The sequence below is a fragment of the Phycodurus eques genome, chromosome 14 (genome assembly GCF_024500275.1).
Source record: "Phycodurus eques isolate BA_2022a chromosome 14, UOR_Pequ_1.1, whole genome shotgun sequence".
NCBI lineage: Eukaryota > Metazoa > Chordata > Actinopteri > Syngnathiformes > Syngnathidae > Phycodurus > Phycodurus eques.
The window spans coordinates 21,609,044-21,628,075 of record NC_084538.1 but is presented as its reverse complement, the minus strand read 5'-3'; the positions used below and the strand labels follow the sequence as shown (position 1 = coordinate 21,628,075).

The 19,032-nt window shown below is 42.2% G+C and overlaps 1 protein-coding gene across 4 annotated transcripts in view; it reads right to left on the bottom strand.

Annotated features, from left to right (window-relative positions):
• Positions 1-19,032, bottom strand: part of gphna (gephyrin a) — a 67,519-nt gene that overhangs the window by 22,821 nt on the left and 25,666 nt on the right. For 3 of the 4 annotated variants that reach the window (XM_061696609.1, XM_061696611.1, XM_061696612.1), the window contains 4 exons: positions 16,355-16,456; positions 2,003-2,140; positions 1,147-1,189; positions 902-1,039 (listed from right to left, as the gene is read on the bottom strand). In XM_061696609.1, coding sequence (XP_061552593.1) covers positions 902-1,039; positions 1,147-1,189; positions 2,003-2,140; positions 16,355-16,456 — 421 coding nt within the window. The remainder of the gene's footprint in view (positions 1-901; positions 1,040-1,146; positions 1,190-2,002; positions 2,141-16,354; positions 16,457-19,032) is intronic. The other variant, XM_061696610.1, reaches the window with a different exon arrangement.

The window sequence follows — 19,032 nt, the reverse complement described above, 5'->3', positions numbered from 1 at the left end:
TGTAAAGGATATCACCACATTGATGTGTAAAGGATATCACCACAGTAAATATAGTTCGGCGCTCTATCCGTAAGTGCAAATTGAAACTCTACAATGCAAAGCAAAAGCCATTTATCAACAACACCCACAAACATCAACATCCAACCTGAGAGAACTGGAGAGGATCTGCAAGGAGGAATGGGAGATGATCCCCAAATCCAGGTGTGAAAAAAGACTCATGGCTGTATTAGCTCAAAAGGGTGCTTCTACAAAATACTGAGCAAAGGGTCTGAATACTTATGGCTGTGTGATATTTCAGTTTTTCTTTTTGAATGATTTTGCAAAAATGTCAACAATTCCGTTTTTTTTTTCCTGTCAATATGGGGTGCTGTGTGTACATTAATATGAATTTTTTTTTTTGCTGTGTTTTATGTTGAATAATAAAACAATTTTCAAAATTGTTTTATTATTATTTTTTAAATATAGTATTTATTTCATCAAATTCATTTCAGAAATTTGTATTGTATGGAACGAGTCAGCGTTTAATGATTCCCACAACAAAATGTGGACGGTCTCAAACATTTGACAGCTCTGATTTTGACCAATCAGCGATCGCCTAGCTGTTTACCTCTGCTGTGCACAGCAGCTGCCACTCAGTTTTAATTTCTGTTATCAATCCAAGCTCTTTTCGTCACGTTCTGAAAAATAAATGGTTCAATCTTTGTTATGAGAGCTGCTGACCGCTCAGAAAAAGGCTTTATTTATCTGTAAACTTTAAAAACATGCATCGCATATTTTAGCGAAGGAAATTGAGGAATGCATCGCTAAAGACCTCATATTTTAGGTCGCATTATACAATGTGACATTGGATGCTTCTGACCCTGTCAATGCATACAACACACACTCTATGGTGAAGACTGACCTCTGTAGTTAATAACTTCAATTCCCAGAATAGGAGTCATCTCTAATACAGTGATGAAGGCTTTGTCCATTGATGTCAGTGGAAATGGGGACATCCGATGACGTCGTGCCACTTTGCTGATGTCTACTGCACTGTGGCCTGCATATGCAGGCACACACGCACAAACACACACACACACACACAATAAAGTTTACATTTTGTACATTAAAGTAGTTTTGCAGAAGGTTGATATGTAAATAACTTACTGGCCCTCAGGATGTTCTCATTACTGCCACATCGGGACTGGACCTGCAGGTAGACAATGATTCTCCTGTTTTAGTCATTGTTTGGGTCGCATGTAACAAACTCTTAAACTCTTTACTTGATTACAGGAAAGTTCAACCTATTGTCTTGTGACAAAGGATTGGGAGTGGTTGACTCACTATGGATAAATTATTTAAAATTGTTTGAACATCATGACGACTTTGGTCATATTAGGCACAGCCATCCTGCGGCTTTGACTTTTACAAACCAGTGCAATTTATCTATTGTAACTTTTGAGGCATTGCTATGTCTAAACTGCTAATTTAACAATATTTTAAAGTATTTTCAGACCTTGTGCAACAGGCACTGCATTTCACAAGCACCATATTGTCAATATTTAAAAAGAACAAGTACACACAAACAAAAGTGGTTTGCATACGCATTCCCGTGATTGAAAATTCAGGCAGGAACCATCAGAAAAATAACAGTGAGCTGGCTCAAATAGAAGGCACATGCTTTCTACCCATGTGAGAAGTTATGAAACAGCAATTTGAATACAACCTTTGGAACAATTCCAGGAGTAAGTTTTTGCATGTTTTTCCTGTTTGGAATTAGCATGATTTGTCTTTGCAAGGCACATTATTTATATTCTGTTTGCTTGAAAAGACTGGAACAACTTTAAGGCGGCCAGACACAGCAAGATATGGGCAAAAATGCAGGAACTGCTTTTTTTTTCTTTTTTTATATCTTAAAAAACAATAGAAGCTGCTTTCTGCCACTAACAAAAAAGATCTTGATTCGGGCTTCAGTTTCATGGTGTCTCCATCCATATGTTGACCTGTGAATGCATTTGTTTACCTTAGGGGTTGGGCATGATGCAGTGGAAAGGCGGGAGGTCGCCTGTGTTGCCCGTGGTGATTCAGAAGGAGTAGAGCTCAAAGAGGCAGAATCTCGAGGAAGCACCTGAACACCTCGAGAAATGATCGAGTCTGGAATCTACAGGTTAAGAGGACACAGACATTAAGATTATCCAGGTCTCCCTTAAAAATCTCCGCCCTTTATGCATATTGACATGCACCAAGAATTTAGTCTATTGTTGAACAGAAACATTAATGACACAGCAAGTAAAATGTCACTGAGATTTATACAGTGCCGTTAAAAGTATTGGCCCCCTTCTCAAATTCTTATATTTTTGCATAGTTTCCCCACTTTAAGATCATCAAACAAATTTAAATATCAGACAAATATAACCCAAGTGAACTTAAAATGCTCTATTAAAATGTTATTTTATTTATTAGGAAGAAAACAATTCAAAAGTTACCTGGCCCTGTGTGGAAAAAGTAATGGCCCCATAAACCTATTAAATGGTTAGATCGTTCTCAGCAGCAACAGCTGAAAAATACTGTAGCGTTTTCTATAACTGGTAATGAGTCTTGCAATTCTCTGTGGAGATATTTTCTCCCGCTCTTCCTTGCAGAATTGTTTGAATTCAGCAAAAATTTATGGTTTTCAAGCATGAACGGAACGGCCTTTTTAAGGTCATGCCACTGCATTTCAATCGGATTCAAGTCTGGACTTTGACTATGCCACTGCAAAACCTTCATTTTGTTTCCTTAAACCATTCAGAGGTTTGCTTGCTGGTGTGTTTTGGATCATTATCCTGCTGCAGAACCCAAGTGCGCTTCAGCTTGAAAAACTGATTGCTGAGCATTCGCCAAGATTTTCTGTTAAAGAGTAGAATTCATGGTTCCATCAATCATAGCAAGTTGTCCAGGTCCTGAAGGAGAAAATAAGCCCAAGACAATCACACTACCACAACCATGTTTGACTGTTGGTAGGATGTTCTTTTTCTGAAATGCTGTGCTACATTTAAATCAGATGTAACGAGACACACACCTACCAAAAATCTCCAAAACGTCTTGGGAAACATTTAGATGTTTTTTGTTTGCATAAGTAAGACAAGCCTTGATCTTGTTTTTTGGTCAGCAGTGGTTTTCGCCTTGGAACTCTGCCATGGATGCCATTTTTGCCCAGTTTATTCCTTATTGTTGTGTCATGAACAGTGGCCTTAACTGAGGCAAGGGAGGCCTGCAGTTCTTTAGATGTTGTCCTGAGTTCCTTTGTGGCTTTCTGGGTGAGTTATTGCTGTTCTCTTGGGGCAATCTTTGTAGGCTGGCCAGTTTCACCACTGTTCCACGTTTTCTCCATGTGAGGATAATGGCTGTCCCTATTGTTGGCTGTAACGTTCAGGTTTAGAAATGGCTTTTGTAACCCTTTCCACACTGATCAATGTCAATTACTTTATTTCTCAACTGTTCTGGAATTTCTTCGAATAGTGTTATTTTGTTGCAGCTTTTGCCCAACTTGATTTAGTCGGGGCAGATACTTTTTAAGTAATTTTTTTGATTCAACAGGTCTGGAGATAATCAGTCTTAGGTGTGATCAATGAAAATTAACCAAAAATTGTGATTAGGCACAGTTCATGATTTTACAAGGGGGGTAATTACAGTTACCCCTATGATGATTGAAAACAGAGGAAAACGTTTTCCCTTGCCCAGATGCGGGTCACTGGGGCCCCCTCTGGAGCCAGACCTGGAGGTGGGCCTCGAAGGTGTGCACCTGGTGGCCGTGCCTGCAACCATGGGGCCCAGACGGGCACTGCCCGAAAGCATAACGTGGGTCCCCATTCCTATGGGCTCACCACCTGTAGGAGGGGCCATAGGGGTCGTGTGCAATGTGAGCTGGGCGGTGGCCGAAGGCAGGGACCTTGGTGATCCGATCCCTGGCTACAGAAGCTGGCTCTAGGGATGTGGAATGTCACCTCTCTGGCAGGGAAGGAGCCCTAGCTGGTGTGTGAGGTTGTCCACACACTGCTTGGGCTCTGGTACCAGTCCTCTTGAGAGGGGCTGGACTCTCTTCTACTCTGGAGCTGCCCACGGTGAGAGGCATCGAGCAGGTTTGGGTAGACTTATTGCCCCCCGTCTCGGCATCTGTACATTGGGGTTCACCCCGGTGGACGAGAGGGTAGCCTCCCTCCGCTTTGGGTGGGGGGACGGGTCCTGACTGTTGTTTGTGCCTATGCACCAAACAGCAGCACTCTTTTTGGAGTCCTTGGAGGGGGATTTTCGTCCTGGCCGTGGAACAGTGGACCAGCTCTACACCCTCAGCAGGGTCCTCGAGGGTGCATGGGAGTTCGCCCAACCAGTTTACACGCGTTTTGTGGACTTGGAAAAGGCGTTCGACCATGTCCCTTGGGGAGTCCTTCTTCGGGAGTATGGGGTACCAAATCTCCTGAAACGGGCTGTTTGGTCCCAGTACGACCGGCGTCAAGAGTTTGGTCCGCATTGCTGGCAGTAAGTCGGACTCGTTTCCGGTGAGGGTTGGAAGCAAGCAAAGCAAAGCAAATTGATTTCTATAACGCATTTCATACACAAGGTAACTCAATGTGCTTTACATGATTAAATGTATTTCAAACCAAATAACAAAACTGTTATAAACATTTACAACAAAGAGGAAAAAAATACAATTAAAACAGCATACAGTGCAAGAAATATTTAAAAGTGGAAATACTCTAAAAAGCATGGGAAAAAAGGAAGAGTTTTTAACCTGGACTAAAACATGCACACGTGGCTGACGTCACTTCTGTGGGTAACTTATTCCATTTGTGTGCAGCATAATAGTTAAATGCTGCTTCACCATGTTTGCTTTGGACTCTGTGCTCCACTATTTGACCTGAGTCTGTCGATCTCAGAGCTATACTGGGTTTATATATCCCATTAGCATTTCATTCACGTATTCAGGACTTAAACCATTTAGTGATTTATAGACCTGAACTTATGAATTTATAGACAATTTTCTCAGTTGTATTGATTAATTGAAGAAAATCTTCCAGATATTTACCTGTTTTAGACAGTGACAGGCGGCACGGTAGACGACTGGTAAGAGCATCTGCCTCACAGTTCTGAGGACCGGGGTTCAATCCCCGGACCCGCCTGTGTGGAGTTTGCATGTTCTGCCCGTGCCTGCGTGGGTTTTCTCCGGGCACTCCGGTTTCCTCCCACATCCCAAAAACATGCATGCGAGGTTACTTGACAACTCAAAATTGCCCGTAGGTGTGAATGTGAGTGCAAATGGTTGCTTGTTTATATGTGCCCTGCGATTGGCTGACAACCGGTTCAGGGTGGACCCTGCCTCTCGCCCGAAGATAGCTGGGACAGGCTCCAGCACTCCCGCGAACCTTGTGAGGATAAGAGGCTCAGAAAATGGATGGATAGACCGTGACATTCATCTGGAGACACTTCTAGATATAACTGTGTGTCATCTGTATAGCTATGATGAAGTCAAAATTAAAGTTCTGAAGAATTTCACCCAAGAGTAGCATATACAGGCTGAACAGGAGGGGTCCAAGAACTGACCCTTGAGGGACCCATAGGTCATTGCCAATCGATGAGACTGAACACTTCCAATGGTTACAAAATAACTCCTTTCCACCAAGGTAGGACCTGAACCACTTAAGGACTGTTCAATTGAGTCCTACCCACGTTTCCAACCTGTTCATCAGTAAATTATGATCTACCGTATCAAAAGCCGCACTGGGGTCCAACAAGACCAGAATTTACACCTCTCGAGTCAGTATTTAATCTTATATAATTTAGCACTTTGATAAGAGCAGATTCAGTACTGTGATGAGTTCGGAACCCTGATTGGAAATTTGTCAAAAAGTCAATTTAAGTTCAAGAAATTGCTGAGTTGATTACAACAATCAACAATCTTGGCTATGAAAGGGAGATTTGAGATGGGTGTATAGCTTGCTAACATGGAAGCGTCCAGCGCTCTATTTTTTAGCAGAGGCTTCATGGCGGCTACTTAAAGAGCTTAGTCAACTCGCCTGACTGAAGTGACCAATTGATTATTTGCTGCAAATCAGCGAGCACAGACTTCGCAATAGCTCTGAAAAAAAAGTCAGAAAAAAAGTGGTGGTATTCCTGTTGTTTTTAAGTCATTATTTCAGTGAAAAGAAATTAACATTTAACATTCATTTTGAAAATAACATGGAGACAAAAATCTAAAGAACTCTCTGCTCTAGTAGACACATTTGACCTCTCTCAACATATTAAGAGTCCAACCCACACTCAAGGTCACATCTTAGACATGGTCATCTCTCAGGATTTTGAAATTCTTTAAATTATTTTTGACCATTTTTGTGTATTCTTTGAATTACAGATTCTTCCAAAAGTTCAGACAACCTCTATGTCTATTAAGAAAAGGTACATAAATGGGAGCAACACCACTAAGTTTGTGGAGACCATTGCTGTGCCACAAACTGAATGCTGAGACAGTTGATGAACTTTTGGATCATTTCATCTGTAAAATCTCTAATGTAATGAATGCTGTCGCTCCTATTAAAACTAAGACAATCTTGAGGCGACATAGAACACCATGGAGGAGTACAATGACGGTAAAGACCTCTAAATCAAAGTGTCGGAAAGCAGAACATAAGTGGAGAAAAACAAAACTCCAAATTGACTATGAACGCTACAGACAAAGTCTTTGTAATTTTAACCAAGAGTTAGTCAGGGTGAGACAGCAACACTTTTCTGAAATCATCAGTAAGAACTTCAACAATACTCGCACTCTGGTTGCTGTGGTTGACAGGCTCACAACCCCCCCCGCATCAAATAGCTCCAGAACACCAAACAGCAGATAAATGCAATTAATTTGCTTGTTATTTTAGTGAAAAAATACAGGTTAAATATTTACACAAATCAGCAAAACTATAAAATGATACATCTGAAGCCACCCAGGAAAAAATCTATTACCATGTCAGTAAAAACCCAAGATGGCGCCTACCAGTGTGGTCGCCTCGGTAACGCGCTCTCTAGTATTGTCTTTGTTTTTGTGTTTTTCGTCCGTCTTTGGAGACCTTACACGACTCACTTACACAAGGGGAGACCTGCTAACCATCAAGGAGGCTACTCCGGACTTTCTGTCACCAACTTTCGAAAATCCGCTCAGTTTTTTCCCCGAGTTACTCACCGGAGCGGTGTCCGCGGTTTTTGGCGCATGGAGACGGAAGCGGTGCCACAGAGGGAAGCGAGCCGGCATTCAGGTGAAACTCCGCAAGAGAGGACACAGACTGGCGTTCCCGTCGATCCACCTCGCGAATGTACGCTCCCTACCTCTTCTGTTAAAGACCAGTAAAGACTTCGGACGTTCCGCGGCCATGTGCTTCACGGAGACCTGGCTTTGCGACGCTGTACCCGATGGCGCCGTCATGCTTCCCGGCTTCAACATTCATCGAGCGGACCGCGACATGGAATCATCGGGAAAAACAAAGGGCGGCGGGATATGCCTCCATATCAACGAAAAATGGTGTAGTGACGTCACGGTGCTCAGCACACACTGCAGCCTGCATTTGGAGTCGCTATTCTTAAACTGTAAACCATGCTACTCGCCACGTGAGTTTGCATCGTTCATACTGGCTGGAGTCTATATATTACGCCTCAAGATAACACGAACGCCGCATTGCTAACGCTCGCCGAACAAGTCAACGAAATTGAATAAAAAACACCCGGACTCACCCCTCATTATTCTCGGGGACTTTAACAAAGCTAAACTCAACCACGAACTCCCTAAATACAAGCAGCACATCGACTGTCCTACCAGGGAAAATAATACTTTAAACCACTGCTACACTACGGTAAAAAATGCATACCGTGCTATACCTCGTGCAGCCCTGGGCTCGTCTGATCACTGCTTAATTCACTTAATACCGACGTACAGGCAAGAACTTAAATGCGCGAAGCCTACAGTGAAAACCGTCAAAAAGTGGACCAATGAAGCTAAGATGGAACTTCAAAGCTGTTTAGACTGCACAGACTGGAGTGTCTTTGAAAATTCAGCTGGCAGCCTGGATGAATATACGGACACTGTCACATCCTATATCAGTTTCTGTGAAGAGGTTTGTGTACCAACAAAATCATTTCGCACATTCAACAACAACAAGCCGTGGTTCACTGCTAAACTTAAGCAGCTTCGCCAAGCTAAGGAGGACACATATCCGAGCGGGGTTCTGTATAATCGAGCTAGAAACCAGCTGACAAAAGAAATTAACATTGCAAAGAGGATCTATGCAGCAAAGTTGGAAAAACAGTTTAGCGCAAACGCCTCTAAGTCAGTCTGGCATGCATTCCAATCGCTGACTAATTACAAGCGACGATCCCCCCAAGCTGAGAACAATAGCACACTAGCCAACGACTTAAACACCTTCTACTGCAGATTTGAAATGGACAGTTTCACACCACACACCCACCCGCGACCACAACCACACCTCTGACTTCTGCGTTAACCATCCATGAACAGGATGTGAGACGCATCTTCAAACAACAGAAGATTAACAAAGCGGCAGGCCCGGATCATTTGTCCCCATCCTGCCTCAAAGTCTGCACGGACCAGCTCGCTCCAGTCTTCACTCAGATCTTCAATAGATCTTTTGAAATGTGCGAAGTTCCATCCTGTTTCAAACGCTCCACCATCATTCCAGTCCCCAAGAAACCTGCAATCTCAGGTCTGACTGACTACAGGCCTGTCGCTTTGACATATGTGGTCATGAAGTCCTTTGAACGTCTCGTGCTGGACCACCTCAAGAGTGTCACAGGTCCCCTGCTGGACCCCTTGCAGTTTGCCTACCAAGCGAACAGGTCTGCGGATGATGCAGTCAACATGGGACTGCACTTCATCCTAGAACACCTCGACAGTGCAGGGACCTACGCGAGGATCCTGTTCGTGGACTTCAGCTCAGCGTTCAACACCATCATCCCTGAACTCATTTCAACCAAGCTTCTCCAGCTCAGCGTCTCACCTGCCATCTGCCAGTGGATTTACAGCTTTCTGACCGGCAGGACACAGCAGGTCAGGCTGGGGAGGCCACCTCATCCACACGCAGCATCAGCACTGGGGCGCCCCAAGGTTGTGTCCTCTCGCCGCTGCTCTTCTCTCTCTACACGAACGACTACACCTCAGCGAAACCGACTGCCAAACTCCTGAAGTTTGCAGATGACACCACTGTCATCAGCCTCATCAAGGACGGTGACGAGTCTGCATATCGACAGAAAGCGGAGCGGCTGGAGCTGTGGTGCGGCCGACACAACCTGGAGCTGAACACGCTCAAGACTGTAGAGATGATCGTGGACTTCAGGAGGCATCCTTCGCCACAGCTGCCCCTCACGTTGTCCAGCTGCCTTGTGTCAACCGTTGAGACCTTAAAGTTCCTGGGAATTACAATCTCTCAGGACCTGAAGTGGGCGACCAACATCAACTCCGTCCTCAAAAAGGTCCAGCAGAGGATGTACTTCCTGCGGCTTCTGAGAAAGCACGGCCTGCCACCGGAGCTGCTGAGACAGTTCTACACAGCGGTCATCGAATCAGTCCTGTGTTGTTCCATCACAGTGTGGTTTGGTGCTGCTTCAAAAAAGGACAAACTCCGACTGCAACGGACAATAAAAACTGCTGAAAGGATTGTCGGTACCCCCCTACCCACCCTTGAGGACTTGCACGCTGCCAGAACTAAGACAAGGGCGTGCAAAATCCTCTCGGACCCTCCGCACCCCGGTCACCAGCTCTTCCAGCTACCGATCAATGCAAACTAGAACTAGTAGACATTCCAACAGCTTCTTCCCTCTTGCGATCAACTTCTTAAACACCTAACCTATAATTCCATTACAACAAGCTGGCAATTTTTTGACTTGAGTTCGTTGTCACATTTCTGTGGGGCCAATTATGTACTACTCGTGCACTCACTGTAGTTGTCTCGCCATGCTGCACTATTTGCATACACTGGCCACTCATGCCAGAGTAGCATCTGCTCCATTTGGACACTGATTGAGGAGTATCTGTAACATTTGCACAACCCAATGTTGGTTGTGCAAATGTTACAGATACAGCACAACCAACATTGTCCCAGATGATCGCACTACTCGTCACTTTAAACCGCATACAGTCCTTGAAGTCTCAGCGGCCTTTGCACCGGACTATTGCAATATTAGTCATTCGAACTGCTCTAAGTGCAAGAGGACTCTGCATCTTTTTGCACAATTGGTTTTTTGTCAATGTCTTTATGTCTCCAAAGTGTTCTGTAAATTGACTGTCTGTTGTACTAGAGCGGCTCCAACTACCGGAGACAAATTCCTTGTGTGTTTTGGACATACTTGGCAAATAAAGATGATTCTGATTCTGAGAATTTGATACAATTGACCAAAAAAAATGTAGAGAAAACGGTTCAGCAACTGAAACCATCAACGAGCTGTCTTGACTCAATATCATCTGACTTTTTCAAAGCTATTGCTAAGTCTGTGCTATTGATCTGTGCTAATAAAAACCTCAGCATCCAAACATTGCACTTTTGTTCGGAGATCAATGAAATCTCGCTTCAGTACCTCTGATTGCGGCTTGAGAACATCCAGGGCCCCTGTGTTTATAATGACAGATTTCACAGTTGGGTTCTGATTAGTGATCTCCAGGATTTTTTTGTTAGCGATATCAGACACCATGTCATTGGTAAAACACAGTAATTTGGTGTTCTTTTCACTGCAAAAATGATTCACATCCTTAACAGCTCCATCAAGTATCAATGTTTGGGGTGCCATTTTTTTTCTTGTATGATTTAGTTTCATACCATTCAGGGACGGTGGGGGATGAGCATTCTTGGCCAGGGTCTTGTAAAATTGGCTCAAATCTATTTGTAAGTTTGCTGTCAATGTTTTGCATTGACTTGCGTCCTTTTTTTGCCTTTCGCTGTAGCGACCGTCCACGGCCGCTCACTTGGCGTTGAAGCAGCCCACAACGCAGGCCAGCCGGATTTCTTGGTAATCTGCTGGTGTTGGGTCCTCCCTTTTAGATGTTGTCCCATATCTTTCACAGTAAATTCCAGGAAGAACTGCTGGATGGTCCATGACAGTTTCCACAGTCCACATCCGTCCTCTTTGTTGAGATAAGTAGCTGTCTGTTAGCACACTTCTGCTCACCATTTTGAGAGATCGGTAGAGTGGTTTCATTCCCCAACTGGCCATTTACATCCACATACACTTCAAGACGGTGTATTTTCGTTTCCAGGGTTGACATCCTCTGCAGCAGTCCATGATAGTCCTCAGTGGAAAAGGGAGGCATTTTGATTGCTGGTCCTGTTGCTGATAGCAGGCTTGTGCTAATTAGCAGGCCATGCTCACGTAATGGTGAGAGGGTTTCAGAAAATATTGGAAGATAGCAACAACTGATTGTATCAACAAAAAACGTACAGTCCCACAGGTTTAAAAATATCCAGGAAACGCTGCTTCTATTTTTTTTAATTTATTATTATTATTTTTTTAAAGAAGATAAACAAGATCATCAGCAAGAAATAAAAAAAGACCTATCAAAGACCTGTTTGCCCTTGGTGACCCGACCAGGGGCATAAAGCCCCCAGCAATTTAGCTCCAAGGATCATTGGGACACACAAGCCCTTCCACCATAATAAGGTGGTGGCTGAGTAAGTATTTATAATGATGTTAAAATACTATTGAGTACCTGAAAAAAAAATGCAAATTGTGGGACTAATTAAGGTTATCCTAAAATGGACATTAGTACATAAAATTCCTAAATGTCACATTAAAGCTGAAAGTCTATTCTTCAATCATAGCTTGTTTTATTTCAAACCATGGTGGTGTACGTTTTAAGGCAAAAACATATACATCAGACATGGAAACACCAAAGGCCTGAAAATGGTGACAAAAACAAACAAACAAGAGAGATTATTATTATAATTTTTTTTTTTTTTTAAACATAAATTAACCAATCTGGAAGACTGATGAGTCCAATAAGACAAAAACCTATTTGCACTGCTCAAGTACATGTTGATGTGCAAATTTAAGATTAAAATTAAATTTGCCTCATTTCTTTGCTTTTTTTGTTCTGGTCTCCAATTTGAGCCAGTCTCATCTCCACCTGCACCTGATGCCTGCTTAAAGCTGTGCCAAATGAATAGCATCCTCCTCTTTAAGCACTCTCATTCTGGAAAAGAATTAACTAAAATCATTGTCTCTTTAACTTAATTTTTCACCATTCCCAACTTCAAAGGCTAATCCAAAATGCATCCTCCAGGAAAATATTAAGTACAATGTTTTTCTTGGTCATTTCTGAATTTGAAGTTAGTTCATTCTGTGTTGTAATCAGATAATTGTTGGTGCATTTCATAATTAATACAAAATGTACTAGAGGATCAACTCTTGTCGCCAATGTTACGTGTGCTTCGCAATTCTGCTGTTGTCCACAACCCGCAGTACCTCAACGCGAAAATACAAAAGACTAGTGCAACAAATACATGGGCTGATCTGATGAGCAAAACTGTTGCTTAAACGTAAGAGTAACAAAAGACGATGTCCACTCCAGTGGTGGGCAGAGTAGCCAAATATTGTACTCAAGTAAGAGTACTGTTACTTGACAATAATGTGACATGTAAAAAGCTGTCCTCCAAAAAATTACTTGAGTAAAAAGTACACAGTGAAAAAATTACTCATGTACTGAGTAAATAGTGAGCAACCTCTGATTATTTTTAACCACAGAATGAACATCAATAAAAAATATATATATAAAATAAAATGTGAATGCGCAAATTCTGATGTTGCTGTGTGTGTGTTTATACAAAACTACAAAAAAAAAACATCTGCAATTTACTGCATGGTGTTTTCTAAAGTTATAAGTGAGCTGAAATATCCACATTTGGGCAGACAGTGCCAGAAACAAGCAATACATGAAAGCTGTTGTTTTTGTTCATCTCAATGTAAACACTAGTAGCGCGCCGTTGCCTTCATAGTCACAATGACCTTCCCAACATGGCCGCCAAGTAGGCACGACAATCAGCCGGGCTGGCGTATCTAGTGTTTATTAATACCTATACCCAGGAAGCCCAATAAAAGAAGTTGGGTGAGGTCATGTGACTTTCTTGTATCGTTTGATTGGTGAACTAGACATGTCACTAGCATTTAAATTGGATAGGCGCAAACAGCGCCCAATGCGTAAGTCTAAGTCGTTGTCTCACGCACAAAATCGTTGATAAATAAGCAATAATTGATAAATACAAGTAGCGAGCGATGTTTAGATCATTGGAACGGAGTAAAAGTGCCATTATTTCTTAAGAGCAGAAGTGTTTTTTCTGGTCTAGTTTTTTTTTTTTTGTCAAAACTCAATAGTGTACATTATACACAGATACAGGGGAAAATGGAAAAAAAACCTCACATTTTATAAATGTATGCCGCCATCTAGAGGTTATGAAAAAGCTGTACACGTTCATTCCAATATGCCACCGCCACCAAGAGGTTAGGAGAAAGGTGTACACTTCCATTCTAATATGTCACCGCCACCTAGCGTTTAAGCTGGGACAGGTCATGTTTACCACTGTGTTACATCACCTTTTCTTTTAACAACATTCCATAAACGTTTGGGAACTGAGGACACTAATTGTTGAAGCTTTGTAGGTGGAATTCTTTCCCATTCTTGCTTGATGTACAGCTTCAGCTGTTCAACAGTCCGGGGTCTCCGTTGTCGTATTTTACGCTTCATAATGCACCACACATTTTCAATGGGAGACAGGTCTGGACTGCAGGCAGGCCAGTCTAGTACCCACACTCTTTTACTACGAAGCCACGCTGTTGTAACATGTGCATAATGTGGTTTTGTATTGTCTTGCTGAAATAAGCAGGGGCAAATATGAAAAAGACATTCCTTGGATGGCAGCATATGTTTCTCCAAAACCTGTATTTACCTTTCAGCATTAATGGTGCCTTCACAGATGTGTAAGTTACCCATGCCATTGGCATTAACACAGCACCATATCATCACAGATGCTGGCTTTTGAACTTTGCGTCCATAACAGTTCGAATAGTTATTTTCCTCTTTGGCCCGGAGGACACGACGTCCACAATTTCCAAAAACTAATTGAAACGTGGACTCGTCGGACCACAGAACACTTTTCCACTTTGCATCAGTCCATCTTAGATGAGCTCGGGCCCAGAGAAGTCGACGGCGTTTCTGGGTGTTGTTGATAAATGGCTTTTGCTTTGCATAATAGAGTTTCAAGTTGCACTTACGGATGTAGCGCCGAACTGTATTTACTGACAATGGTTTTCTCAAGTGTTCCTGAGCCCATGTGGTGATATCCTTTACACATTGATGTCGGTTTTTGATGCAGTGCCGCCTGAGGGATGTTGTTTTTTGTTGTTGTTGTGCCCCCAGGCCATAGGTAGGACACCACTGCTGTTTGACAAATGCAAAGCCTTTTCAAAGGTTATATTGACTAAATGTACGTGTTGAAAGAAGGTAATGAACTCTTAGGCCTAGTACACTACTATATGTATTGTCAGTAATGATGGTCGGACTTGTAACGACTGTGAAGGTTACATTTACAAGGCCATAGATAATTTTTTTGTTGAGTTTAGGATATGGGTTGTAATTAAAATTGTGTTCGTGTGGGGGTGCTACGTGCGTGTAGGAATTTCCGTAGGTGTAGGTGCAACATAGCGCAAATAGGTCTGATGAACTGTCACCATGTTCTGTTTTCGGCGACTACGGTTGAAGAGTCACCACCGGCATATAGTATGTTGGACAAAAATGCTTTTGATAACTTTTAATGTCCCAGGTGTTGAGATGGTACTGACCAAGTTTGAAGTCAATCGGATGAAATCTGTAGGGCAAGTTCGCAAAAGTGTGACACCTGTACATTTTCCAAAAGTGTACCTTCAAAAAGATCCTAGGTCAGTTTCTGTTGAGTTTAGGATTTAGGTTGTAATTAAAATTTTGTAGAACTCGTGTGACGTACTACAAATAGCTCTTTGATGAACTGCATCAGCAACCTTGCGAAAAAGGGCGAACCTTACGATTAAGAAGTCCCAGGTCACTTCCTGTTGGGTTTAGGGTATGCGTGCCTTTAAAGTTTTTGTACGTCTGGGGTCAATACAGGTGTCAGCCGAGTTTGGTAGCTCAAGGTGAAACATACAACAAATTCGACTTTGATGAAATTTTGGCATTTTGGGTTTTGTGGCGAAATGTGGAATGAAAAGTTTGAAGGCCCGCCCCCGTCATATACTTCGTCAGATTAAAAGGCTTTTGATAGCTTTTAATATCCCATGTTTGAGATGATATCCACCAAGTTTGAAGTGAATCGGATGAAAGTTGTAGGAGGAGTTCGTAAAAGCATAAACCCTGAAAAAAATGTGAAAATGTCACACTTATTTCCTTCAAAATGTCATAGGTCACTTCCTGTTGGAGTTACGATATCGGCCCCGCTGACTTTTTTATGCATCTGGGTTCCCTTTACACACGTACCAATTTTCAGAGCTGTAGGTCATACGAGTTCGCCTTTGATGTACTTTTGACATCGCTCTAGGTGGCGCTGTTGAGCCATTTTTAGGAAATTGCGCCCGAAAATGTGAAATTATAAAATTTTTCACCAGGCCCAATGCGCGTGCCACGTTTTTTGAGTTTTCGTTCACATTTAGTGCCTCAAAAATGGCTTGGTTTGTCATGAGTAAAATAATAATAAGAAGAAGAATTTCTACAAAAACAAAAAGGGACCTCGCAGGTCTACCTGCTCGGGCCCTAATTGTCACAACGGTCGATTGATTTTCAAACAAGTACAATCAAAATTTAAACATTTTTGTGTCCATGGGGGAAAGAGGTGAGGTAGGTGGTACAGTGACATAACACACAAAACACCTGCACTAAACACACTTAACAAAAGGATAACAGATACAGTTGTTGAAAATGCAAAACCGAATGTAGATAGTGATACTCAGGATGTAAGGACCTTTGGGTTCCAAGGCTCTCATCATTGAACTAGTACATTGACCTTCGGGGCAGTTCCTAAATAAACCTGTGCTCATGAACATTTAGCATGATTTTGGAATATTTACTTCAAGCGACTTTTTTAATAATTTATTTCAACGCAATATAACATAACCCCCTAACTGCTACCTTTTTGTAAACATGCATGTATCCTTCCAGCCACGAGTTGGTTCTACTTAAAAGTGTAATAACTGCTGCTTTTGTGTGTACTGTAGCATTCTCCAAACATCAACAATGTACAGTATAATGTCAACTCAAGTATGAATTGGCAGGTTATGACAGACAGACATGATGAGTTGATCAATGAAAGAAGAGGAAAATAGTGTGAGGGTGCCTCACCTGCTGGTCATGGGAACAGGAGCAGGTGAAATGAGTGGGAGGGGCAGCCGTGTTACCAGGCAGATAGGGGGCCCCCTTAGCCATGACCACAGCATGGTTGGTCTGATGGACACGAAAATGCACGGGTCACACACGGACACATGTTGGCAGAAGTGAAAAGGTGAATGACATGATCTGGGCTTATTGACAAACAGGTGTATGAATTATTAATCCATACCATGTAAATTAGACACACCTTGGAACTTGAACAGTTTAGCGGTTAAACAACTCAGAATTGAAAGCAAAAGGAAAACATGGTCAAAGTGCAAAAAAATCCAGAACCCAAAGAAAAACAGGGTGAGACGAAGTAGGACGAAGCAGCTCAGCATCAGCTGATGTCCGACACTCCATATCCGCGTCTGTATTTTACAGTGGCTGAAATATTTAAAACATCACCATTTTTCGCATTAAATATATTTCCAAAGGTACAATTGACCTGGAAATTTCACCAGATGTTAAGAACAACCCAAGTAATCCATACATACAAACAAAGAAGAACAGATAAACTCAGAAATTAAGTTCGGTGTAATAATGTGAAATGACAGCAGGGGGAAAGTATTGAACAGGCCAACTGGTATTTATTTAATACCTTGTACAAAAGCCTTTGTTTGCAATGACAGCTTCAAGACGCCTCCAGGGAGGGAGAAACTAGCTGCATGCATTGCTCTGGTGTGATTTTTGCCCATTCCTCCACACAAGCAAGACTTCAAATCTTTAAGGTTCCGTAAGCTTCTTTTATGGACCTTGAGTTTCGGTTCTTTCCATAGATTTTCGACTGGATTCAAGTCAGGTGATTGGCTGCGCCATTCTAGCAGCTTTATTTTTTTTCCTTGAAACCAATTGAGAGTTTCCTTGGCAGTATGTTTTGGATAATTATCCTGCTGAAATGTACACCCTCGTTTCATTTTCATCATGATGATGGCAGCAGATTTTTGTCAATAATGTCTCGGTAGATTTGCCCATTCATCCATCCTTCAATAATGCGAAGTTTACCAGTACAATTTGCTCAAAAGCAGCCCCACACCATCATGTTCCCACTTCCGAACTTCATTGCTGGTATGGTGTTTTTGGGTGATGTGCAGTGCCATTTCTCCACCAAACATGGTGTGCATTATGGCATCCAAACAGTTAAATTTTGCTCCCATCAGACCAGAGTATATTCTCTCAGTATTTAACTGGCTTGTCCAAATGTTATTCAGCAAACTTTAAACGAGTTTTGACATGCTTTTTTCCCCCCAGTAATGGGGTTTTGCATGCATACAGGCCATGGCGGCGAAGTACATTACTCACGGTTTTCCCTGTGACAACAGTACCTGTTAATTCCAGGTCTTTTTCTGGCTCTCCACAGGTGGTCCTTGGCTCTTGGACAACTCTTCTGATTATTCTTTGCACTCCCCTGTCAGAAATCGTCCGAGGAGCACCTGATCGAGGCAAATTTATGGCGGTATAATTGGCTTTCCACTTACAGTACGTATTATGGCCCCAACTGTGCTCACTGGAACATTCCGAAGCTTAGATATGCGCCTGTAACCAATGCCATCGATATGTTTTGCAACAATTAGTTTGCAATGGTCTTGAGACAGCTTTTTCCTCTTACCCATCATGAGATGTGTCTTGACTCACACTTTGGCAATAAGACCTTTTTGTAGGCCATCAATTAGGACTGAACCATCTGATATTAATTTGCACTGACAAGGGGCTGGATTGCTGTTTGATTATTGATAGATTTTAGGTGTCGTCTTGGCTTTCCATGCCTTTTTGCACCTCCCTTTCGTCATGTGTTCAATACTTTTCCCGTGTTATTTCACATTTTTACACACAACTTAATTTCTGGGCTTATTTGTTCTACTTTCTTTGTATGTATGGGTTACTTGGGTTGTTCCCAACAGCTAGTTAAAATTTGTTGTCAATAGCACCTTTGGACGAATATTTACAACCCCAATTCCAATGAAGGTGGGACATTGTGTTAAACATAAATAAAAACAGAATACAATGATTTGCAAATCATGTTCAACCGATATTTAATTGAATACACTACAAAGACAAGCTATTTAATGTTCAAACTGATAAACTTTATTGTTTTTAGCAAATAATCATTAACTTAGCATTTTATGGCTGCAGCACATTCCAAAAAAGCTGGGACAGGGTCATGTTTAAAAGAAGAATCACCTTTTATCAGAATCAGAATCATCTTTATTTGCCAAGTATGTCCAAAACACACAAGGAATTTGTCTCCGGTAGTTGGAGCCGCTCTAGTACAACAGACAGTCAATTTACAGAACACTTTGGGGACATAAAGACATTGACAAAAAACAACAACATTCAATAAACGTTTGGGAACTGAGGACACTAATTGTTGAAGCTTTGTTGGTGGAATTCTTTCCCATTCTTGATTGATGTACAGCTTCAGCTGTTCAACAGTCCGGGGTCTCTGTTGTCGTATTTTATGCTTCATAAGGCACTACACATTTTCAATGGGAGACAGGTCTGGAATGCAGGCAGGGCAGTCTAGTACCCGCACTCTTTTACCACGAAGCCACGCTGTTGTAACGTGCAGAATGTGGTTTGGCATTGCCTTGCTGAAATAAGCATGTCCATGAAAAAGACGTTGCTTGGATGGCAGCATACGTTTCTCCAAA